We start from the raw sequence: 25376 nt of genomic DNA on the forward strand, positions 1-25376 counted from the left end.
AGCTCAGAGGAGCAGATCCCAATCCGTGATCCATCTCTTCCAGATCGGCCCCGGGGGTAAATCAGACCTGCCCCCAATCGATGGCCCCACGGAGCTGGACCGAGGTCCCATCCTGCCCGTGCCTCTGGGAATTCGGCCGGTGCTGAGCAGATACAGAGTGGAGGTAACCAATGTCCCTGTGGGGCTTTGCCTGGGGCAGGAGAGCATCTCCAAAGGTGTTGGGAAGGCAGGAGGGAACCGGGAGTCAAGGATCTGTCCATGGTGGCCAGACTGGGAGCCAGGCTGCTGCATCCCTAAAAAAAAACAGGGAATTGGATCATTCCTTGCTGACAAATCTGGGCAGGACAGCGAGTGAGCAGCACCCAGGCTGAGATGCAGCTTAAGGAACATTAGGGATGGACACAGAGCTGGATCATCTGTTCCCAAAGCAATCCCATAGCTCAGCTGTATCCCATCAGCCTCAGGCAATGAGGATGGGATGCCTCTCATGTATCCATGGATATCTAAAGGGGGATTTTGTATCCAAAATAGTGTGGGCACAACCCAGGGCAGTGCCTGTCCCCTGTGCTGGCACTGCTGGGGCACCTCCAGTGCTGGGGGCAGCTCTGGGCCCCTCCTGACAGGAGAGCCCTGGAGGGGCTGGAGGTGTCCAGGGAAGGGAACGGAGCTGGGCAGGGGCTGGAGCCCCAGGAGAGGCTGAGGGAGCTGGGAAAGGGGCTCAGCCTGGAGAAAAGGAGGCTCAGGGGGGACCTTGTGGCTCTGCACAACTCCCTGACAGCAGGGGACAGCCAGGGGGGGAACAGGGACAGGACAAGGGCAAATGGCCTCAGGCTGGGCCAGGGCAGGCTCAGCTTGGACAGCAGCAGCAATTTCTCCATGGAAAGGGTGCTCAGGCCTTGGCAGGGGCTGCCCAGGGAGCTTTGCAGTGCCCATCCCTGGAGGTGTCACCTGGATGTGGCACTCAGAGCTCTGGGCTGGGGACAAGGAGTGGGGACTGGTGACAGGCTGGACTCGATGATCCTGGAGGGCTTTGCCAAATGATTCCTTGGTGCCATGGATGTGTCCCATGAGGCCCCCTGCCCTTGGAGGTCCTGGTGGACATCCATGACCCAGGCAATGCCCACAGGGATGTTCAGGGCACACCTCAGCCCCGGGTGCAGGTGTCTCTGCTCAGGTGAGGTGTCACTGGCCAAGTCTCCAAAGGGATTTTGGCTCCTGCTTCTCCACACATTTCCATGGTGATAAATGAGCTGTGTTCCTCATAATTTTAATAGAGCCGTGTGCACTGAGGAGGTGGGGAAAATCTCTGTTTTGGGGGATTTTTGGATGGTAGCAGTGTGTTATCCCAGGTAGGGACAGAGAAGTTTTCCCAGTGACGCCGATTCCACTGGGATAAAGCGATGGCAGCACTGGATCCAGAGCCACCACAGAGGGACAGAGCTGCTCTGTGGATTCCCAGGGCAGGAAAAGGCCAGGAAGGGAGAAAAGCAGGAAAATGGGTGTTGAGAGCAGCAGACTTTGGGCTGCAGGGTGTCAGGAGGAGATAGGTCAGGGATCCACCACTGCCCTGGGATGACATCGGCAGTGGGATCCATTTCCATGGAGAATCAGCTCCCAGGGATCGTTCCTCTCACATTCAAATGCTCCCTTTTCCTCCTCCTCCTGCCCTAGATCTTATTCTGGGGGCTCAGGGACCTGAAGAGAGTGAACCTGGCCCAGGTGGACCGGCCCCGTGTGGACATCGAGTGTGCCGGGAAGGGCGTCCAGTCTGCCCTGATCCAGAACTACAAGAAAAACCCCAACTTCAGCACTTTGGTCAAGTGGTTCGAGGTGGTGAGTGCAGCCCCTTCCCTCTGATCCCTCAGCTGGAACCCGGAATTTGTGGAGCCCACCACGGCTCCGAAGCCTTTACTCCAGTTTTCCCAAAGCAATGGAGCACATGGACACCATTCCTTTACCTGAGGGCTCCCAAGGCACAATTTGAGGGAGCAGCTCTGGACTTCTTCCTCCAGCATGATCCCAGTTCTGGTCCCTGCTGCCCTTCCCACCATGATCCCAATCCCTGCTGCCCTTCCCACCATGATCCCATTCCTAATCCCTACTCCCCTTCCCACCATGATCCCATTCCCAATCCCTCCTGCCCTTCCCACCAGATCCCGTTCCCAATCCCTGCTGCCCTTCCCACCATGATCCCATTCCTAATCCCTACTGCCCCTTCCCACCATGATCCCATTCCTAATCCCTACTGCCCCTTCCCACCATGATCCCATTCCTAATCCCTTCCCACCATGATCCCATTCCTAATCCCTACTGCCCCTTCCCACCATGATCCCATTCCTAATCCCTTCCCACCATGATCCCATTCCTAATCCCTACTGTCCCTTCCCACCATGATCCCATTCCCAATCCCTACTGTCCCTTCCCACCATGATCCCATTCCTAATCCCTACTGTCCCTTCCCATCATGATCCCATTCCTAATCCCCTTCTCCCCTTCCCACCATGATCCCATTCCTAATCCCTCCTGCCCTTCCCAGCATGATCCCATTCCTAATCCCTTCCCACCATGATCCCATTCCTAATCCCTTCCCACCATGATCCCATTCCCAATCCCTTCTCCCCTTCCCACCATGATCCTGTTCCCAATCCCTGCTGCCCTTCCCACCATGATCCCATTCCTAATCCCCTTCTCCCCTTCCCACCATGATCCCATTCCTAATCCCCTTCTCCTCTTCCCACCATGATCCCATTCCCAATCCCTTCTGCCCTTCCCACCATGATCCCGTTCCTAATCCCTCCTGCCCTTCCCACCATGATCCCATTCCCAATCCCTACTGCCCCTTCCCATCATGATCCCATTCCCAATCCCTACTCCCCACCATGATCCCATTCCCAATCCCTACTGCCCCTTCCCACCATGATCCCATTCCCAATCCCTACTCCCCACCATGATCCCATTCCTAATCCCTGCTCCCCTCCCCACCATGATCCCATTCCTAATCCCCTGCTGCCCTTCCCACCATGATCCCGTTCCCAATCCCTGCTGCCCTTCCCACCATGATCCCGTTCCCAATCCCTGCTGCCCTTCCCACCATGATCCCATTCCCAATCCCTACTGCCCTTCCCACCATGATCCCGTTCCCAATCCCTTCTCCCCTTCCCACCATGATCCCATTCCCAATCCCTTCTGCCCTTCCCACCATGATCCCATTCCCAATCCCTGCTGCCCTTCCCACCACGATCCCATCCCTAATCCCTTCCCAACCCCCAAACCATTCACTCCCAGCCCTTGACGCCCACCCCTCCTCTGCTTCCCAGGACCTCCCTGAGAACGAGCTGCTGCACCCTCCCCTGAACATCCGCGTGGTGGATTGCCGCGCCTTCGGCCGCTACACCCTGGTGGGCTCCCACACCGTCAGCTCCCTGCGCAGGTTCATCTACCGCCCACCCGACAAGACAGCCCAGCACTGGAACACGGCAGGTACCAGGGCTGGGGCACGGGGAGCTCGAGTGTCCACTTGTGTCCCCTTCTGGTTTAGGAAGGAGGTTGAGACGCTTGAGAGGAGGAAACGAGGAGGGGAGGGGCTGGGAACACAAACCCTGTGAGGAACGGCTGAGGGAGCTGGGGGTGTTCAGCCTGGAGAAAAGGAGATTCAGGGGTGACCTTGTCACTCTCTACAGCTCCCTGAAAAGTGGTTGTGTCAGGTGGGGTTGGTCTCTTTCTCCAGGCAGCACTGACAGAATCAGAGGACACAGTCTCAAGTTGCACCAAGAGAAATATAGGTTGGATATTAGGAAGAAGTTTTTCAGGGAAAGAATAATAAAGTACTGGAATGGTCTGCCCAGGGAGGTGGTGGAGTCACCATCCCTGGGTGTGTTTAGAAAAAGACTGGATGCCGTGGTCTAGTTGAGGTGTTAGGGCATGGGTTGGACTTGGTGGTCGTGGAGATCTCTTCCAACCCAGTGATTCTGTGATTCTGTGATCTCTGGGGAGAAGAGGGAGGTGGGATGGGCTGTGAGGACCATGAGAATGTTGGCTAACCCACAGAACCTCTGGGTTTGGGTCCAGCCTTATCCAGAACTCCGAGAAAAACCCCAATTTCAGCACTTTGGTGGTTCCAAGTGGTGAATCTCCTCTTCCCTCCAAGCCCTCAGCTGGAGCCCAGGATTCCTGCAGCCCAAACCGTGGCTCTGAGCCATTTCCTGTGGTTTCCTCACAGGCATGAGGAGCCACAGGGTACAACCCATGACTTCCTGTTGATTTTTTGATCCGTGCATCTTGCCTGCTCCTCCAATTCCTGTAAGACAAGAAAGGTTCAACTCCAACATCTCTGCAGCTTCAGGACTCGAGTGCCCAAATGTTCCTCAGGACTGGGACAGGATTTGGCCACACTCTGCCCGTGGTGGCTGTGAAGAGCAGAGGTCCAGGCCCCTCTCAATCCCAACCACCCCAATCCATCAGCATCCACAGCAAAACCCACCCCAGACCCACTTCCCACCCATCCCAGCAGCTGAGGGCTTGGGAGCCATGGGAATTACTCCTCTCCTCCCAGCTTTGGGGCTGGAGGCTGGGCGAGATTCCCAAAGACACCTCTGGTTCCATCCACCTGGGCCAGGGGTTGTGTCTGAGCCAAGGGAAGCTTTCAGGGCAATCTTCTCTGTCTCTTCTCCTCTGAATATTTCCTGCTTATCCTCCACCTTCCTTTGCTCCACGTGGGACTTTGCTCCTAAAATGCTGAAGGCTCAGTGCTCATTTCCACTGCTCCATAAAAGGTGGTCCCACAGCACTCCTAAATCCAGTAGGATCTCACCTGAGCTCTCAGTTTCCAGCCTAAATCCTGTGGGATCTCACCTGAGCTCTCAGTTTCTCGACTCAATCCTATAGGATTTCACCTGAACTCTCAGTTTCTGGCCTCAATCCTGTAGAATCTCACCTAAGCTCAGTTTCTCGTCTGAATCCTGTAGGATCTCACCTGAAGTCTCCATTTCTGGCCTCAGTCCTGTAGGATTTCAACTTAACTCTCAACTTCTCACCTGAATCCTGTCGGATCTCACCTGAACTGTTGGTTTCTCCTCTCCACTGTCCCTCTCCCCTGTTCTTTCTCCTTTTCTGTCCTCTCTCCAGCCAAACACCTCAACGGGTACCTGGCCATGACCAGCAGGGCCCATCGCTCTCGCCCCACAGGGGAGATCGTTGTCAACATGGAACCCGAGGTTCCCATCAAGAAGATGGACACGATGGTGAAGCTGGAAGCTGTGAGTATCCGTGTGGCAGCACCTCTTTCCTCACGGAATTGCCGATTTCTGAGGGATTTCAGCCTGAATTGGGCAGGCAGCGTGTCCCAGGGGTGTCAGGTTGTGTCACACTGAATGTGCCTGTGCCCGTTTTTGTGCCCAGGATGGGAATTTCAAACTCTTCCTCCCACCCTTCTGCTCCAGATCTTCCTCCACAAAAACAGATTCCTGTCAAGTTTCTCCAAGGGCTCGAGCCCCTCTGCTCTGGAGCCAGGCTGGGAATGTCCAACTGGAGAAGGGAAGGATCCAGGGAGAGTTCAGAACCCCTTGCAGGGCCTGAAGGGGCTCCAGGAGAGCTGGAGAGGGACTGGGGACAAGGCCTGGAGGGACAGGACACAGGGAATGGCTTTAAGCTGGAAAAGGGTAGATTTAGATGGGATATTGGGAAGGAATTCCTGATAGTGTGGATGGGGAGGTGTGGTCACTGCACTGCAAAGAGAGAGAAAGGACAGCAACACACACGGAGCTCTTTGGGGAAAAAAGGCCAATTTATTGTACAGACAGCCCAGATTTAAAGTGTGTCAGTGCAGCCAGGACAGGACAGGAGCTCATTGGACAATTGGGACAAACATCCTTGGGACAGCACCTCAGGATGTGTCCCACGGGAAAGACACCAGGGGTTAATGTTGATGATGAATTCCTTTCTGTTTTTTACCAAGTTATCATTCTGGGAGACTCCTCCCTTAACTGAAGCTGCAGTCAGCTTGTCAGCCTGGGAATGGAGCTGAGAGTCAGGAGAAATCCAGGCCTGAAAGGAATTGCCAAGCTGCAATTTCCTAGCTCTCTAAATGTGTGTGTCCACAGGGAGGGGCTGGGCTGGAATTCCCAGAGCAGCTGTGGCTGCCCCTGGATCCATGGCAGTGTCCAAGGCCAGGCTGGACATTGAGGCTTGGAGCCACCTGGGATAATGGGAGGTGTCCCTGGCATGGCAGGGGATGGAATGAGATGAGCTTTAAGCTTTAAACCATGCTGGGACTGACGATTTGCACTCAGCTGAGGGTGTGTCCTTAACCTGCTCTCCCTCTCCCTGTTCCCTTCCATCCTGGGTGGCAGAATTCCGACGCCGTGGTGAAGGTGGATGTGGTAAGTGATGGATCTTCTCCTCGTCCCTGCTCCCTCTTCCAGCCCTTCCAGGCCACTTTCAATGGACCAGACACCATCCCCAGCCCAAGCCCGGCAGGGACATCACCCCTCTGTCCCACGACAGGGACACTGCAGCGCTGTCCCCTCAAGGGATGTGGCAGTGGCCGCATTCCTGCAGTTTGGGAAGCTCTTTTGGGCCAGGATTTCTCATCCCAGCTGTCCCAGGAGGAGCCAGACAGGGATGTGGGAGGGATGCTGGGTATTCCCACCACAGCCAGGTGCCAGGTGGGAAAGGTTCCCTTGCCCCACCAAGTGGACCCAGGGTGCTTTGCTGAGCACAGTTTGACTCTTGGCACGGAAGATTCCAGAGATGTAGCCTGGGAAATGCACAGATAAATAGGATGGTGTCAACGTGGGGGTGTCACGGGACTGCCCCATCTCTGGAAGCATCCAAGGCCAGGTTAGATGGGACTTGGAACAACCTGGAACAGTGGGAGGCATCAGGATTGGAACTGGGTGAGCTTCAAAGTCCCTTCCCACCCAAATCATTCCGTGATTCCAGCACTGCCTCCACAGCCTTGGTCAGCCTTGGCCTCTGTGCCTCAGTGTCTGAGGCTGTAAAAGGGAGAAAGTTCATGAGGCCCCCGAGCCTGGGGGGTTCTCCCTCCTCAGGTGCTTCACCCCCCACCTTTGTACTTCCAGAAACCATTGCCTTTCACCTGATCCCTCTCCTTCCCTGTCTGTGCTTCCCTTGTCCCTTCAGACCGAGGAAGAGAAGGAGAAAAAGAAGAAGAAGAAGAAAGGAGGAGGAGGAGGAGGAGGTGGGGAGGAAGTGGAGGAGGAGGAGCCGGACGAGAGCATGTTGGACTGGTGGTCCAAGTACTTTGCTTCCATTGAGACCATGAAGGAGGTGAGGTGATGAAGGGTGAGGGGTACCCAGGGCTGACTGTTCCCTTCCTGCGAGGTCTCCCCTAATTCCAGCTCCTTCCAAAGCCTTGGGGCTGTGTTCATCCCATGGAATCCCAAAATTGTTCAGGCTGCAAAAGCCCTCAGAGACCGTGGAGTCCAACCATTCCCAGGCACTGCCACGGCCACCACTGCCCCATGTCCCCAAGTGTCACATCCACAGGGCTTCAAATCCCTCCAGATTCAAACCCCACCCTTGCCCCGGGCAGCTTTTCCAGGAAAACATTGTTCCTAACATCCAGTGGCTTCCTTTCTCCCCAGCAACTCCGGCAGCAGGAAGCAGCCGCGGCAGAGGCGGAGGAGAAGGAAGAGATGGAGATTGGAGAGGGTAAGGTGGGAGTGAGAGAGGGAAGAGGGCAGGGAAAGGTGGGGCCAGGATTCCTCTTGGTGCCTGGACATCCCTTTGGGAATCTGCTGCAGCTCTCCAGGCACTCCCAGTGTGGTTTTTCCCAAAAAAAAAAGGGTCGATTTTTGTGGGTTTTTCCCCTGCATGTTAAAATCTTTGTCTGCTCTCCTTAAACAGGCAGTGAAGACAAATACACAATTTAGGGCAAGTTCTCTCACCTAATTTATCAATTTATATCATTTTATATATTACTTTCACTTATTATCATTTAAAAAACTTACGAATGAATGATGCCCTAAATGTGTTTTTCTCTGGAGGAAGTCGGGTCCATAGGTCAGGTGGGCTTCTGACCTTGCCTAAATTTAGGGGAGACTAATTTTGTCCCCAAAATGATGCCATCCAGGAATCCTGGGACTGGTTTTTCAAGGGTGACTTTGTCCATCTGGCCATGCCACCAGCAGGGCTGGGAGGTGTATCCCTGAGGAATTCCACCCTTGCTCTCCTAATGCCCCATGTCCCCATGGCAGGGGGGCATTATTGTGATGGAAAATCCTTCAGCTGAGTAAAATTCTGGTTTCTTTTGGAAGTTTAATTTTTATATCCCAGGGAAAATGAGGTCTTGTCTTGCTGAGCTTGGAGACAACTCTGAGCAGGTTTTTCTGGGCTTGCACTTGTGTCCCCCTTGGTTTTCTTTGTGTCTCTTTAGAATGATCCATTTCCCTTGGCTCTCCCATTCCCTTTCCTCATCCATGTGAAGTTTTTCCATCTCCCCCATCACTGGATTGTGTCCAGCCCTCATGAAAGCTGGCAGAGGCACCAAGGGACAGGGATTGCAGATTGGAGAGGAGTTTCCTTTGAATCCACCTTTTCCAGCAGCCACTTCCCCACTCTCTGTGGCTGGTGGTTGCTCCAAATGAGACTCTGGTGATCTGTGCTTGCAGCTGGTCCTGGACAATCCGAGGGCATCAAGCCCTGTCCCCTCTGTATTCCCAGGCTGGGGTTTTACTCCTCAGGCTCCATAAAGCAGGAGAAGTCTCTGGTAGGAGGAACAAAAGGAGCTGCTGTGGACAGACCAGGTCTTCTCACCTGTCCAAATGCTCTGTCCGTGTTTTGTAGCGCTCCAGGTGATCCCTGCTCAGACCAGCACTGGAATTCCCTGCACAGAAACCTCTGGGCTCCTGGAGATGCTCTGATCCAGAGCCAAGGGAAGACAGGACAGGGCTGGGATGGGACTTGCAGGCAGTGGCAGCTTTCATGCTCCTCTTCTTTGGAGGACCTCATCCAAGCCCTGCCACATCTCCCCCACCTCATTTCCATTCCCTCCCTCCTTCCCTCCCTCCTTTCCATCTCCCCCCTCCATTCCCCCCCACCTGGACTCAGACTGATGCCAAACTTGGTGACTCTCCCACAAAAGGCTCCAAGGCTCAGGCAAAGAACAAGGATAAGGACAAGGACAAGTCCAAGGCACCCAAAGATGACAAGAAAAAGAAGCAGCAGCCGGCCCCCGAGCCCCCAGAGAAGAAGAACAAGCAGAAAATCGATGAACTCAAGGTACCAGGGTGGTGCTTCCAAGGAAGTAGGGATGATGTGCCTTGGGATATCTCTTCTAGGGATATATCCTGGGACGAGGCTTCTCTCTCCATAGCTGGAAGGAGTCTGAAGTCATGAGAAAAGGAATTGTCCTGGGATAGGATCATCCCTGGATGTATCCCAGCTCCAAGGGAGAGTTTTCCTCCCTGAATGTGGCTGGCCCAGCCAGGATTCAGGACAGGGGTGGGCTCTGGTTCAGTGATTCCAAGGATTTCTCAAGATTCATGTTGCCTGTGGTTCTGGGGTTCAGGTGGGATTTAGACCTGGATCTTGCACAGAGGGGGAACAATGGCCACACCCATTGTTCCAAGATTCCCTTTTCCCAACCCAATAATGCTGGAGATCCTTCTCCTTCCTAGAAAAATTAGGCACTGGGAGCTGAGGTGTCCATGTTCACAGAATTCCAGGATCCCTGAGGCTGGAAGAGCCCTCCCAGCCCATCCAGCCCAAGCTGTGCCTGATCCCCTCCTTGTCCCCAGCCCAGAGCTCTGAGTGCCACATCCAGGTGACACCTCCAGGGATGGGCACTGCAAAGCTCCCTGGGCAGCCCCTGCCAAGGCCTGAGCACCCTTTCCATGGAGAAATTATTCCCAATACCCGATCTGAACCTCCCTGGCACAACTTAAGGCCGTTTCCTCTTGTCCCGTCCCTCGCTCTTTGTGACCTGATTGAGTACTCACCACATCTTTTGCTCACCTGTGTTTTTATCCCCAATTCCCTCCTTTTAACTTCCTGCCATCTCAGGTCTACAACAAAGAGCTGGAAGCAGAGTTTGACAACTTTGAGGACTGGCTGCACACCTTCAACCTGCTGCGGGGCAAGATTGGGGACAACGACGACAACGCCACGGAGGAGGAGCGGATCGTGGGGAGGTTCAAAGTGAGTGGCTGGCAATGCAATCTCAGAACCTGGAATCTGGAGGTTGTGAGTTCGATCCTCACACGGGGCACCACTGTGTGGTGGTTTAGCTTCTTTTTGCCAGGGTTGGGATAAATTGGGCGAGCTGGTATTTTTCTTGTTCCGACTCAGATGTTTATTTGTTCTTATCCATACTGCAGTCTCACAAACTGTGAGTTCTACAGCACTTCAAGCTAACAAACTAAAAATGGAGCTCTGTGTCTTCCTCTACAAGGCCTTTTAAGGATAAACTGTCTAATTAAGAAATTACACCTAAATTTTTTTTACTTTTAACCCCATAACCAAACACCCATGGCCCGCAATGCAGAATTTTCTGTCCAATCATACAATTCCACCTAGACCCATGAAGAAGGTGAAGAAGAAGGACAAAACCTCCACCCTAAAACCTCCACCTTGCTTTTATATATTACTATATTCTAAAACATTAAACTCTAAATGTTCCCCCATGTGTTATTACACACTTCTATTCAACTATTCACACCCATAATCCCAGTTCTATCATTTAATTTTGGAAGCCTTCTCCACAGCCTCAGGCCAAAAGCAGAGTTCTCCTGGGGGTCAGTGCCTGTCAGCACAGAAAGTCTCAAATTCTCAGTGACCAGGGTTCCAATAGATGGGAATGCTGACTGTGACTTTGGGGAGGGTTTTTTGGGATGGGTTTGCTTTTCTGGAGGTCCTGGGCAGCAGGATTCAGTCAGGCCACGCCCTCCTGTTGGAACCCTGAAGCCTGGGAGTTTTGAACTTTCTGTGCTCTCTAGCAGTAACCCCCAAAAGAGCCCTGCTTTCAACCTGAGGCTTTGGAAAAGGCTTCCAAAGTTGAATAATAGAGTTAAAATCACTAATGTGCAGTTTAAATAAAAGTGGGTAACATCACATAGGGAAGAGTTTGAAGCTTGGAGTTTTAGAATATAGTAATAGATATAAAACAAAATAGAAGTTTTAGGACGTTGGCTATTCTTCATTCTTGTTCCTTCTTTTTCTTCATTTTAGATAATATATTTTAATTAAAAAGAAAATGCTGCACTGCAGGTCATGGGTGTTTAGTCATTAAGTCAAAAGTAGAAGTATTAGCTCTTAATTGGGCTGTTTGACTTTAAAAAACCTCGTAACAAGCAAAACACAGCTCCATTTTTTTCACTTTTAGGTTATTGGTGCTAAAAGTGCTGTAGCGCTCCCTGTATTATAAATAAAAATTAATAAACAACCAAGTCCGAACATGAAACTTCATCTCTCATGTTTTCAATCCCAGCTCTAAGTAAAAGCAAAACAGAGAGGTGAAGCTCTCATACCCTCCCTCTCACCAGGGCTCCATGTGCGTCTACAAAGTGCCGCTCCCCGACGACACGGCCAAGGAGGCTGGGTATGACCCCACCTTCGGGATGTTCCAGGGGATCCCCAGCAACGACCCCATCAATGTGCTGGTCCGAGTCTACATCGTGAGGGTGAGCACGATGGGAATTTTGGGGGGAATTTGGGGTGTGACAGGCGGGATCTGGCACTGCCACCCACCCGGAGCCGGTCCCGGTGCCGTCGGTGCCTTGAGGAGCTGGAGCAGAGGCTGCACACAGAGTTAAGGGGAATAAAATGGGTATTTATTGTGAGGCCCACGAATGGCCTGCAAAAGCCACACCCAGGCCACAGTCCTGGCCCCTGCCTGGATGGCTCCAAGATGGAAGGAAAGGAGGGGGTTGGTCACAAAATCTTACACTTTTATAGGTTCTGGTTAATTTGCATGAACCCACCCTCCACCTTTCCATGCAGTTTGTGCTTAGGGCCTGAAGTTTGGAGAAACTGTCCTTGAGTTCTTAACTAGAATAGGATTGTTTTGTCTACATCACCCCAGCACATCAGAAAAGCACATCCAAGGAGAACAGGAAAACTTAAAACTAAAGCATCACCATAGCAATGGTGGAATTCTGATCCAGTGCATCCAGACCCGGGATGCAGCTTGGGGAGTGAAACAGCATCGAGTTATTCATGGGTCTGGGTCTTCAAAGAGACAAGAGCAGTTGTTGGTTGCTGTAAAGTTGTTTTTGACATGAATGCATCAGTCTCAAAGGCAAAGAGTTCAGAATGTTCAAGTCCACGCTAAAGCTTTCTGGCACAGAGTCCTGAGCAGAGGCAGCAGCTCCCTGGCATTCCTCCTCCTCCTTCTCCTTCTCCTTCTCCTTCTCCTTCTCCTTCTCCTTCTCCTTCTCCTTCTCCTTCTCCTTCTCCTCCTTCTCCTTCTCCTTCTCCTTCTCCTTCTCCTTCTCCTTCTCCTTCTCCTTCTCCTTCTCCTTCTCCTTCTCCTTCTCCTTCTCCTCCTTCTCCTTCTCCTTCTCCTTCTCCTTCTCCTTCTCCTTCTCCTTCTCCTTCTCCTTCTCCTTCTCCTTCTCCTTCTCCTTCTCCTTCTCCTTCTCCTTCTCCTTCTCCTTCTCCTTCTCCTTCTCCTTCTCCTTCTCCTTCTCCTTCTCCTTCTCCTTCTCCTTCTCCTTCTCCTTCTCCTTCTCCTTCTCCTTCTCCTCCTCCTCCTCCTCCTCCTCCTCCTCCTCCTTCTCCTTCTCCTCCTCCTCCTCCTCCTCCTCCCTTATGTGTTGTCTCACCCCAATAAAGGGACTTTTTATTCATAAATCATCCAATGAGCTAAAAACACAAATTTAAACCCTTCTTTCTACACCTATCAGAATCTTAATTCTAAAGTACTAAAGCAATGTCAGTTCTTAGACATAATTTACACACATAATTCTACCGATTCACGTAAATGATTCTATCAATTTTTTTTAGAAAGGCAAGCAATGTTCTGCTATGTTTTCCTTATGTCTGGGGCTAAGTTACTGAACTTTAAACTAGGCTTTAGGGCTACTGAACTTTAAACTAGACTTTAGGGCTTTTTACTCTCTTAAGGAACTTTAAGTATATTCTTACTTAACACTAGGTGTTCTACTTCATGTCTGTGTAGTTTAATATGTTTTAATTTCTCTAAAGGCTTTAATTCAATCCCTGCATTCTTTTCTCTCTCTGAGGGACTCAGAGAGGTTTCTGTTTTACACCCTCCAACAAAGCAGCTCCTTGGTCATGGAATGATTTGGGTTGGAAAGGAACCTTAAAGCCCATCCACTCCCCCCCCTGCTGTGGGCAGGGACACCTCCCACTATCCCAAATTCTTCGGGGACATCCCAGGATATCCAGACCCTGAACGGTGTCTCCAGGGCTGCGTGCTCCCAGCACTGGGAACAGGACAGGTCCAAGCTCCTGGCAGATCCAGAAATCTCTCTCCTGGCATGTCCTAGTGCTCAATTCCCACGGATAGTTTGGATCAGCCTGTACTGCGAGGTTTGGTTCATTCCACGGCCACACCACCACCTCAGGGATGGTTTGGGATGGGAGAGAGCAGGGAAAAAAGAGTGGAATGGGATCTGGCAGGATTGAGGGGATCCCTCTGAAGGACAAGCATTTCGTGATCATTGATGTGATCAATGCAGGTTTTTCATTTATATATGGAAGGAGCTCTGGAAAAAGTCACTTCCTGACCCCTGAGCTGGTCATCCCCATTTTTCCTCACATAGGATCACCAAATATTAGTGGCTCATCATCTTTTTTTCCCCTGCCTTCAGTCAGACTCAAAATTAAAGCACAAGAGACGGAATTTTCATGTTCAGACTCAGTTGTTTATTAATTCTTACCTATAGTACAGTGAATTCTACAGCAATTCTAGCCAACAAACTGAAATCGAGAAAATGTAGGTAATTCTTACTAGTTACATGACCTTTTAAAGCCTAACTATCCAATTAAAAACTGACATTTATATTATTTGTACTTTTGACCCAATAACCAAACACCTGTGACCTGCAGTGCAATACCTTCCATCCAACAAAAAACCACTACCTAAAACCAAGAAAATTTTTTTTAAAAAAGAGCCACTGCCCAAGAACCCAACAGCCTCCATCTTGTCCCATACCTATTACTATATTCCAAAACCCCACATTCCAAACCTTCCACCACGATATCACACATTTCTATTCAACTACACACCCGTGATTCTAACTCCATCACTCAATTTTAAAAGCCTTCTCCAAGGCCTCGAGTCAAAAGCAGTGTTGTTTTAGGAGTCGGTGTCAAAAAGCACAAAAAGTTCAAAACTCCCAGGTTCCAACAATCCCCCTGTCCACAAGCACCCAGGCTCTTGGGAGGGATCTCCATCCTGCTGGAAGCACCTGGGCTGCCCTGTGCCACCACCTTGTCCCAGTGCTTTACAAATGGAACCTACTCCTGGCTCCGTTTCCCACCAGCCTGGCTCTCCATCTCCATTCCCACTGGGATATGGAGTCTCCCATCCATCCCCAGGCTGGAATTGCAGACACCAACCCCAAAGCCAGCCAGGACTGGGTGGATGTGTTTTCACGTGGGCATCTGCTGCCATGCTGTGCTTGGAGGTGGGGCTGGAGAATTTTGGGGTCTTCACCCCCTCTCTGGGGACAATCCAGCATGGAGAGGGCACAGGGGGAAGGGGATGGATGTCTTGCTGGGAATGTTTCTTTAGAGTCCTTTTCTTGCCTCTGATGAGATTCCAAAGGTCACTGTGGTGACATCTCAGGACAAAGCCAGTTCCACCCTCTCCCTAAACCAGGACAGGGATTCACACGAGGCAGGGATATCCCCAGTTTAATCCAAGACACCATTTCATCCCCATTTCAATCCAAGACGCTCTGTTTAGGGACTGAAGTGGCTGGGCGTTCTCAGGGATGGAGAACGGCCCCATCCCCAAATCCTTGGCTGCCGTGGACAGCAGTGACCACTCCCATCTGTTCCCTCCAGGCCACGGATCTCCACCCAGCTGACATCAACGGGAAAGCCGACCCCTACATCGCCATCAAGCTGGGCAAGACGGACATCAAGGACAAGGAGAACTACATCTCCAAGCAGCTGAACCCCGTCTTTGGGAAGTGAGTCCGTGCCTCAACTGCTGAGCTGAGCTTGCCAGCCCTCAGATCTGCAACTGAGGTGTCCCATGGCTGCTCCTTGAGCTGCAATGATGGGATTTATCCCACAGCATGGATGTGCTTCCAGGATGTCCTTCTTTGCCGGCGTGTGGTCAGTGTAGTGCTGGGTGTTTAAGAGATGAACCCGAAATTCACATGATCAAGGTGAAACACCCACTTAGGAACCCTTAGACCTAAATTTGAGTGAGAATAAGACACAAACTCAGTTTCAGGGCTGTTGGGACATCCAGGTCAAGAATTTTCCCTCCTGTTGAGGGCTGGCAGAGCTGGTGGTTGCTAAACCCCACCTCAGCCGTCCTGCAGTGATGAACAAATTAAACACCATCCATGGATTGGAGCAGACACATCTCTCCCGGGGGTCTGTCCTGAGTGGCAGCCAGACCCTGCAGCAGCTTCTCTCTGCTTGCCCCAACCCCAGATCCTTTGACATCGAGGCCACCTTCCCCATGGAGTCCATGCTGACCGTGGCTGTGTACGACTGGGACTTGGTGGGCACTGACGACCTCATCGGGGAGACCAAGATCGACCTGGAGAATCGATTCTACAGCAAGCACCGAGCGACCTGCGGGGTGTCCCAGACCTACTCCATGTACGGGGAAAGCTTTCCCTGCCCCACTTCCCACCTGGAGCCTCCTCTGTGTCACCTCTCACCCACAGCTCCCATGGGAATCTGCTCCCTTTCGCTGCTTGCTGATCCTGGAGTGATTTGTTTGAGGAAAAAAGCTCAGTCCCGCCAGGAGCAGGGATAAATGGAGGAGTCTGTGCTATCCCTGGCTTTGTGGCCAGCATTAGGGAGCAGTGGAATGGCTCATCAGGAGCCCAGGGCAGGAGGGGGGGACTGGGAGGGACTGGTGGGACTGGGAAGAGGAGTTAGGCCAGGGCTGAAATAGGAGTAGAATAAACAGGGAGGCACAAAGCATCAGGAGTCAAGTGGGATGCACTGGGAATTCTAGGTCCAAGCCAAAGTGGGGTGGAAGGTGTTTGGGAAAGGGGCACAGAGGGATCAAGTCTGCTCTGAAGTTTCACCTTTACTGCCTCAAATTCTTTCCCTGGGAATTCTGGGTGCTTCATGGTGCAGTGGGGCTTTTTCTGGCAAAAGGGGAAAAAAAAAATTCTTGGTCTTCCCAAACTTTTTTTTTTGCTGATCTTGCTGTCCTGTTCCCAGCCACGGGTACAACACCTGGCGTGACCCCATGAAGCCTTCCCAAATCCTGTCCAAGCTGTGCAAAGAGGGAAAAGTGGATGGGCCACACTTTGGGCCGGGGGGAAGAGTGAAAGTTGCCAACAGAGTCTTCACTGGCCCCACAGAGATCGAGGATGAAAACGGTATGGCCCTGTGGGATCATCCTATGGGATGGGGGCTCTGGAGGGGAGCAGGGGTCTGGGGGAGTCTCCTCATCATCCAGGGTTGGAATCTCAGAGCAGTTTGAATCATGGAGAGGTTTGAGGGCGGCTTTTGAAGTCATCCAGTCCAAATCCCCCAGAGAGATATCCCACACCCAGCCCTGCAGTCGTCATCCCAGTGTGGGACTGGTTACAGAGCCCTGCAGACCCTCCAGACCAGTGGGTTCCTCTTGGAATCACTCCAGGACATCCATGGACACCCGAAGCTGCCTCTGGAAATGTGCTCCTAGCAGTCCATGTCCAAAGAGCCACGGGGACACGTGGGATTGCCCATGGGAAAGTTTTGTGTGAACACGGAGCTTTCCCAGGAGCTGGCCTGGGGGCAGAGGTTTTCCCAGGAACAAACAAAGGCACCTGCTGCTGTTTGCAGAGCGTGCATTTTGAGAACTCTGCTGTTCACAATGAAAACATCCGTGCAAGAGGCACTGCCTGCTCTGTACTGAAGCAAGGTGGTGTTACAATGAACTTGTCTTTCTGTCTCTGTTTCCTGTCCTGAGAGGAGACCCTGTGTTTTATTACGGCCATTCCAAGGGTTAATCCCTAACTAACAACAACAGAGACACCCTGTTTTTAAAAGCTTTTCCAGCTTTTAGGAAATTTTCCAGTGTTTAGGAAATTGTTATCCATGGGAATGTGTTCCCAAACAATGGGAGATGAGGGTTTGTGTCCCAAGAAAGAGGGAGACAGGCCAGGAGGGGTGAAGGAGAGAAGGAAAGCAGGGTCAGCAGACATGGGACTGGTTCAGACAGGGAAAACTGAGCGAGGATCTGAACGTCTTACAGGGATTGGAGAGAGGTAAGAGGAGTTAGGAAGTGCCAGCTGAGGGACAAAATATTCCCAAGGGATGCAGAGGATGAGGCAGCTCTGCACCTTGGAGCACAGGTGGAGCTCCTGGGCCCTTTGCTGTCCCTGTGTCCCAGTTTTCCAAGCTCTCCTTTTGAATCATTAAAAAAAAACGGTATAATCACGGACAAAGACCCTCTAACTAATTAAAGTTACAAAGTGGAATGTTTATTCACCTGCAGGCGGCACAGGAGTCACCTCAGAAAGGTGTGACCACCCCGAACAAGGTTCTTTGCCATCTATTTATTGCCCAAGATCTCACATACAATACATCTGCATAACCCCAGCACCTCCCATCCCCTCCCATATTAAAATGAGCCCATCAGTCCTTCACACGTGCACAGTTCTTCTCTTGAATTGGGTCGGTGGGCTCGAAATGGGTCAGTGGTCTGGAAGGATGAAGTCAGCAGAGTCTTCATCAGGTCTCAGTGACCCTCTGGCACGATCCAAGGCTCCGTGCTTCATGGTTAACAGTTTACTTATTTTACATTCTTCTGTACGTAAATTTACAATAGCAGATAATTATACCAATTAGCTCTAGCCTAAGCATCTAGTGATGATTAACCTACCTAACTTACATCTTGGTCACGGAAACTACTTCTACCCTTAGCAAAAATTCTAACTTTTTAAAAAACCACGGTTCACTTTGTCCCCCAGGCCAGAAGAAGCCGACGGACGAGCACCTGGCGCTGGCGGTGCTGCGGCACTGGGAGGACATCCCGCGCGCCGGCTGCCGCCTGGTCCCCGAGCACGTGGAGACGCGGCCACTGCTCAACCCCGACAAGCCGGGCATCGAGCAGGTCTCACATTCCAACGGGCGTGGGGGCAGCCCAAAAGGGGGCACAGCGGCTCTAACCCACCCCGGGGTGACAGCAGAGAAAAACTCCAGATCAACCCTCATCCGTTTCACATCCCACAGTCTCCGCCTGATTCTCCACATCTGGGCACCTGGGAGTAAAATTCCTGACAGAATCCCAAGTAGAAAGGACTGGGAATGCCCCCAGGCTGCTGCACAGTGCTGGGAATTCCCTGGAGACCCCAAACCTCCTGGAGTCCTGAGGAGGACTCTGAGCCCGTTTTGGGGGGGGAATCACAGCCCTGTTGAGTAAAGAGAGGAGTGGGAACACAGTTGGGGTCTGGTTGTTTTGCAGACCCAATTTCGGTCAGAAATCTCCCCAAATCCAATCCTGGGCTGCCCTGTTTGAGCCTTTGGCAAGCTCCCTGCAGAGGCTGGGAGGGGAGGAGGGAAAGCTCCCCTTGGTGCTTGGCTCACCCTGGTGAGGCTGATCCAAGCTCACGTGGAGATCATGGAATCACGGAATGGTTTGGATGGGAGACACCTTAAAACCCATCCAGTTTCACCCCTTCCATGAGACGTTTCTGCAGGGGTGGAGAAGGATTCATGGCATGGGAGAAGCTTCTCCCACTCCACACCTGGCATGGCCGGAGTGACGGCTGTGGGAAGAGGGGGACACCGGTGGGGAGGGGACAGGAGGGACAAGGGGAGCTGACCGTGCCTCTCCCACCCTGCAGGGCCGCCTGGAGATGTGGGTGGACATGTTCCCCATGGATATGCCAGCACCAGGCCCTGCCATCGATATTTCTCCCAGGAAACCAAAGAAGTAAGGAACAGCCCAGCCAACCAATCCCAGGGAAAAACGGGAGGTTGGGCTCTGGTTGTTTTGCAGACCAAATTTTGGTCAGAAATCTCTCAAAATCCAAGCCTGGCAATCCTGCCCCGTTGAGCCTTTGGCAAAGCTCCTTGCAGAGGCTGGGAGGGGAGGAGGGAAAGCTCCCCTTGGTGCTTGGCTCACCCTGGTGAGGCTGATCCAAGCTCACGTGGAGATCATGGAATCATGGAATGGTTTGGGTGGGAAGAGTCCTTAAAGCTCATCTTGTCCCAGGGACACCTCCCACTGTCCCAGGCTGCTCCAAGCCATTGCCTTGGACACTTTCAGGGATCCAGGGGCAGCCACAGCTTCTCTGGGAATTCCAGCCCAGCCCCTCCCCACCCAGCCAGGAATTCCTTCTCAATATCCCATCCATCCCTGCCCTCTGCTAGCAGGAACCCATTCCCTGTGTCCTGTCCCTCCATCCCTTGTCCCCAGTCCCTCTCCCTGGATCCTTCTCTTCCCCAGGTGAACATTCCCAGCTCTCCCAGCCTGTCCCCACAGGAAGAGTCCCATCCCTGTAATCATCTCCATGGTTGAGATCCCCTCCTGTTCTTGCCCTCCTGACCCCTGGGACGGATCCCTGTGAGCAGTTCCCTGTTCCTGGCAGCACCACCCCGTCCCCTCCTATCCCATTCCCTGTTCCTGTGCCTCACTTCCCTTTCCCTCCCCCGGGCAGGTACGAGCTCAGGGTGATCGTGTGGAACACCGACGAGGTCATCCTGGAGGACGACGACTACTTCACCGGCGAGAAATCCAGCGACATTTTTGTCAGGGGGTAGGTTCAGCCTGGAATTCCATCGGTGCCTCCTCTTTTAGGAAGGATGTTGAGACCCTTGAGCACATCCAGAGGGGGCAACGAGGCTGGTGAGGGGCTTGGAACACAAACCCTGTGAGGGAATGGCTGAGGGTGTTCAGCCTGGAGAAAAGGAGACTCAGGGGTGACCTTATCACTTTCTACAACTCCTGAAAGGTGGCTGTGGTCAGGTGGGGTTGGTCTCCTTCTCCAGACAGCACTGACAGAACCAGAGGACACAGTCTCAAGTTGCACCAAGGGAAATATAGGTTGGATATTAGGAAGAAGTTTTTCAGGGAAAGAATAATAAAGTACTGGAGTGGTCTGCCCAGGGAGGTGGTGGAGTCACCATCCCTGGGTGTGTTGCATAAAGACTGGATGTGACACTCGGTGCCATGGTTTAGTTGAGGTGTTAGGGCATGGGTTGGGCTTGATGATCTTGGAGGTGTCTTCCAACCCAGTGATTCTGTGAATTCTGTAGTTTCTGTGAATTCTGTGATTTCTGTGATTTCTGTGAATTCTGTGAATTCTGTGATCACCCGTATTTATAGCTCCCTAACTTCCACACAATATTTTCCACTCGGACCCCCTTGCCCCTGTTCCCACAGCAACACAATCTTTTCATTTATCAAGTCCCTGTTACATCCCCTTGTGCCAGCAATGTCCTCGTTACATCTTCTCTCGTCAGAGTGACCGGACACGGCGTCTCCACTTTGTCCTTGCCTTCAGTTTCTCTCTCCCACTGATGCCTGGAGAGGCTCCCTGGAACAGAGGCTGGACAGAGTTAAAGGAATAAAGCAGGGATTTATCAAAAGGCTTTTAAAGGATTCACCTTGGGCAGTACAAGAGCCTGGCTGAGGATACACCCAAGATGGACCCTGGGTCACACTTTTATAGGTTTTGTTCCATTTCCATATTGGGGTTCATTGTCCAATCCCAGCTCCAGGTTCTGCAGTCCCACCCTCCCAGATTCTCTCCTCCATTCTCTGCAGTTTGCACTTTTTGGGGCTGGAGCTGCAGCTGTCCTTGGTTGTGGGGCTGGAAAAGGATTGTTCTGTGTGCCTGAGCTGGGAGGAGAACTTGGAACACTTTATATGGAGTTCAGAGTTACAGAATATAGAAAATGTGAAAGCTACGAGGGCAGCCACAGCTCCCCTGGGCAGCCTGTGCCAGGCCCTCCCCACCCTCCCAGGGAGCAATTCCTTCCCAGTATCCCACCCAAATCTCCTGTTTTCCAGTGGGAAGCCATTCCCATTGTCCTGTCCCTCCAAGCCCTTGCCCAAAGTCCCTCTCCAGCTCCGTTCTGATCCCTTTTCATCAGACCCTCGTATCTCTTTCTCCTGAAGTTCTCTGTTCCCTCTGTGACCCTCCTGCCCCTTGGATTTGCTGCTGCAGTGCCTTGGAGCAGCCCCAGCCCTTTGTTGATAACTTTTGGGTCCTTCCAGTCCTGGAGACACCCTGGCTGCCTGCTCAGGGTGGTCCTGTCCCCTCTCCTGCCCCGTGTAAACCTGTGCCCCCCTCCCCGGACGCTGCAGGTGGCTGAAGGGGCAGCAGGAGGACAAGCAGGACACGGATGTCCATTACCACTCCCTCACTGGTGAGGGCAACTTCAACTGGCGCTACATCTTCCCCTTCGACTACCTGATGGCCGAGGAGAAGATCGTCATCTCCAAGAAGGAGTCCATGTTCTCCTGGGATGAGACCGAGTACAAGATCCCAGCCCGCCTCACCCTGCAGGTCTGGGATGCCGACCACTTCTCTGCCGATGATTTCCTGGGTATGTGGAGGGTTCAGAGCATCCCTCGGGCTGCTGCTGGATGGGAGCAGGTGGGATGAGAGGGCAGGAAGGGTCTGCAGAGGGTTCTGGACAGGCTGGATCCATAGGGCAAGGCCAAGTGTCAGGTCCTGGGGTCACCAATCCCACAGAGCACTCCAGGCTGGGAAAGAGGGACTGGGAAAGGTCGTGGGGGTGTTGGTGCCAGCAGCTGGACATGTGCCCAGGTGTGCCCAGGTGTGCCAGAGGCCAGTGGCCCCTGGGCTGTGCCAGCTGTGGGGTGGCAGCAGGGCCAGGGCAGTGCCTGTCCCCTGTGCTGGCACTGCTGGGGCACCTCCAGTGCTGGGGGCAGCTCTGGGCCCCTCCTGACAGGAGAGCCCTGGAAGGGCTGGAGGTGTCCAGGGAAGGGAACGGAGCTGGGCAGGGGCTGGAGCCCCAGGAGAGGCTGAGGGAGCTGGGAAAGGGGCTCAGCCTGGAGAAAAGGAGGCTCAGGGGGGACCTTGTGGCTCTGCACAACTCCCTGACAGCAGGGGACAGCCAGGGGGGGAACAGGGACAGGACAAGGGCAAATGGCCTCAGGCTGGGCCAGGGCAGGCTCAGCTTGGACAGCAGCAGCAATTTCTCCATGGAAAGGGTGCTCAGGCCTTGGCAGGGGCTGCCCAGGGAGCTTTGCAGTGCCCATCCCTGGAGGTGTCACCTGGATGTGGCACTCAGAGCTCTGGGCTGGGGATCAGTCACAGGTTGGCCTCAGAGGTCTTTCCCAACATTCATGTTTCCACGATTCTGAAATCCTTTTTCCCCCACTGCTCCTGTAGCAAAGACACCCCCATTTTCCTTCCCTGGCTCAAAGCTGCTCCTCAGGGCAGGAGATGCTGGTCCAGCCCAACTCCAGCCATGGATTTGTCCTTTTGGGAATGCCAACCTCTGTTTTCCCCTTTGTCCTGCCAGGGGCCATCGAGCTGGATCTGAACCGCTTCCCCCGGGGAGCCAAGACATCCAAGCAGTGCAGCCTGGAGATGGTGACCAACGAGGCTGAGCTGCCCATGATCTCCATCTTCAAGCAGAAGCGGGTCAAGGGCTGGTGGCCATTTGTGGCCAGAGATGAGAACGATGAGCTGGAGATCACCGTAAGGATGGGGAAAAGGGAGGGTTTGCCTCTCGGGGACTGCACCCTGCATCCCCCCCCACGGCTTTGTTCCCTTGGGACCTTTCTGGCCTGGGGGGAGGAGGTGGGAGCACGTCCCAGGCCCCAGCACAGCTCTCTGCTCCCTGCAGGGCAAAGTCGAGGCCGAGCTGCACCTTCTGACAGCGGAGGAGGCTGAGAAATCCCCAGCTGGGCTGGCTCGAAATGAGCCTGATCCCCTGGAGAAACCCAAGTGAGTAGGAGAAGCCTCTCTGCACCAGAGGCCTGGGGTTATGGGCTTCTACTCCCAGCTGGAGTGCAGCATCCAGCCCCGAGCCCCACACTGGAGAGACATGGAGCTGTTGGAAAAGGGCTGGAGGAGGCCATGGGGATGTTCCAAGTCTGGAGCCAGGCTGGGAGAGCTGGGGGTGCTCACCTGGAGAGGAGAAGGATCCAGGGAGAGCTCAGAGCCCCTGGCAGGGCCTGGAGAGGGACTGGGGACGAGGCCTGGAGGGACAGGACACAGGGAATGGCTGCCAGTGCCCCAGGGCAGGGCTGGATGGGATCTTGGGCAGGAATTGTTCCCTGGCAGGGTGGGCAGGGCTGGCACAGGGTGCCCAGAGCAGCTGTGGCTGCCCCTGGATCCCTGGCAGTGCCCAAGGCCAGGCTGGACATTCCTGGCACACTGGGAGGTGTCCCTGCCATGGGAAGGGGCAGAACAAGATGAGCTCTAAGGTCCATCAATCCCTTTTCCACGGTGAGGGATTAATGATGGGTGTTTGGTTCTCCTGCAGCCGCCCGGACACGTCGTTCATCTGGTTCCTGAACCCGCTCAAGTCCATCAAATACCTCATCTGCACCCGCTACAAGTGGCTCATCATCAAGATCGTGCTGGCCCTGCTGCTCCTCATCATGGTGGCCCTGTTCCTCTACAGCATGCCGGGATACATGGTCAAGAAGCTGCTGGGAGCGTGAAGGGCAGGAGCCTCTCCTGTGTCCCCAACCTCCTTCACAACTTTCCCAGCTCCGTGTCCTTCCCCTCCCCGTGACCTCTGGGCAGCCCTGGGGGCATCTCCTCCCTGCTGCTGGGTCTCCTCTTTGCATTCTTTCTCTGTGGGTCCCATCCAGCCTTTATTCCCAGGGAAATGGGGTGGGAGCAGGGCACAGATCCCCAGACTCTGCATCCCACACCAGGGGCTGGGAGAGGTGCCCAGCTGGCTCCTGTGGGAGTCTCCAGGGCCTTTGCCCACTGGGGTCGTGGCTGACACCTTCCTGGGAATCAGGGGAAGGAGATGGGAGTGGGGGCTGCATTGCTGGAGCTGTGGGAGTGCTCCAGAAAGGCTCCTCAGAGGGATGTTCAGATTCCAGGATGGAGCAGGGAGCTGGGATGGAGCAGCTGGGGATGTCTCAGCCCCACCACAGTGAGGGCACAGAGCATCCCCAGTGCCCCTCCCCTCTGCCAGCACCGTCCCTGCTCCTCTCAGAGGTCCCATTCCCTGGCACAGGGATCTGTCCCACCTCAGGAATGCTGGCAGAGAGCCCCGGGGTGGACCAGGGGCAGACCCTGCCCTTTCCTCCCACGGCTCCAGCCATGTCCCACAGCTCAAACATCTTCCCAAGATCACCCACACAGAGTTGGCCGTGGCTGGACATCCCCAGGGCTCACAGCTCCTCTGGCACAGAGTGAGCTCCTGGTGTCCTTCTGGATTCTCCGTGTATTTTGTTTGGCTTGGTAATTCCTGTGGCTGGAGTCCTTCTGGCCGTGTGTCCTTGGGAAGGGCTCTTTCCCCAGCTGCTGCAGAGCCGCCTTTCTCAGCTCCCAGTGTGCAAAGGCCCCCTCTGAAGAACCGAGGACATCTCAGAGATGTTTTAATGAGGATATTACTGTTCCAATCGGTCAATAAAAACCAGCTTTCACGTCCGGGTTCTCGTGGTGATGGGTGTCGTGGTTTGACTCTGGACAAATGCCAGGCACCTACCAAAGCTGTTCCTTCAGGAAAAAAAATTAACAAAGGGGTCATGAGCTGAGATGAGGACTGGGGGAAAAACACTCTAAGGGCAAAACAGGTTCAAGTTTAAAGGTGTAAAGTAAATTTATCATTAACACAGTCAGGGGAGGATAATGAGAAATAAAAGAAGCTTTTAAAACACTTTTTTCCCAACTCAGCCCCTCCGTCTTTCCTGTGAACAACTAAGGCACAGACTCAGATCAGTGAGGATACTGAGACATTTATTGTGAGAAACGGGCTGGGTTTGTGGCACAGTGTTTCTTTATAAGGTATTTCTTCACTAAGTAACCTAGCACACGTTGCCACATCAGCAACATAATTTAACGTCCTTATAAACGGGTAATAACGTGCTGTTCATTTGTCTGCCAGATTCCAGCAGGCTCCTCTCTGTGATGCCTGGAGAGGCTCCCTGGAACAGAGCCTGGACAGAGTTAAAGGAATAAAGCAGGGATTTATTTAAAAGATCTTTAAAGGATTCACCTTGGGCAGTACAAGAGCCTGGCTGTGGCTACACCCAAGATGGACCCTGGGTCACGAGTTTTGACACCTTTGTAAGTTTTGGTCCATTCACATATTGG

The 25376-nt window shown here is 53.1% G+C and overlaps 1 protein-coding gene across 7 annotated transcripts in view; it reads left to right on the plus strand.

Moving 5' to 3' along the window:
* OTOF (otoferlin) overlaps positions 1-24710 on the plus strand; it is an 89922-nt gene extending 65212 nt beyond the window's left edge. For all 7 annotated transcript variants that reach the window (XM_088162614.1, XM_088162615.1, XM_088162616.1 and 4 more), the window contains 20 exons: positions 44-163; positions 1672-1833; positions 3318-3480; positions 5125-5255; positions 6348-6377; positions 7141-7287; positions 7605-7671; positions 9104-9240; positions 10024-10158; positions 11502-11639; positions 14995-15122; positions 15598-15768; positions 16345-16505; positions 18084-18226; positions 18960-19048; positions 19776-19874; positions 21428-21669; positions 22615-22793; positions 22942-23042; positions 23584-24710. In XM_088162614.1, the coding sequence (XP_088018740.1) occupies positions 44-163; positions 1672-1833; positions 3318-3480; positions 5125-5255; positions 6348-6377; positions 7141-7287; positions 7605-7671; positions 9104-9240; positions 10024-10158; positions 11502-11639; positions 14995-15122; positions 15598-15768; positions 16345-16505; positions 18084-18226; positions 18960-19048; positions 19776-19874; positions 21428-21669; positions 22615-22793; positions 22942-23042; positions 23584-23764 (2724 nt within the window). In that variant the 3' untranslated portion in view covers positions 23765-24710. The remainder of the gene's footprint in view (positions 1-43; positions 164-1671; positions 1834-3317; positions 3481-5124; positions 5256-6347; positions 6378-7140; positions 7288-7604; positions 7672-9103; positions 9241-10023; positions 10159-11501; positions 11640-14994; positions 15123-15597; positions 15769-16344; positions 16506-18083; positions 18227-18959; positions 19049-19775; positions 19875-21427; positions 21670-22614; positions 22794-22941; positions 23043-23583) is intronic.
* The last annotated feature ends 666 nt before the right edge of the window (positions 24711-25376 follow it).

Source organism: Sturnus vulgaris, chromosome 3, assembly GCF_052056855.1.
Source record: "Sturnus vulgaris isolate bStuVul1 chromosome 3, bStuVul1.hap1, whole genome shotgun sequence".
Lineage (NCBI taxonomy): Eukaryota > Metazoa > Chordata > Aves > Passeriformes > Sturnidae > Sturnus > Sturnus vulgaris.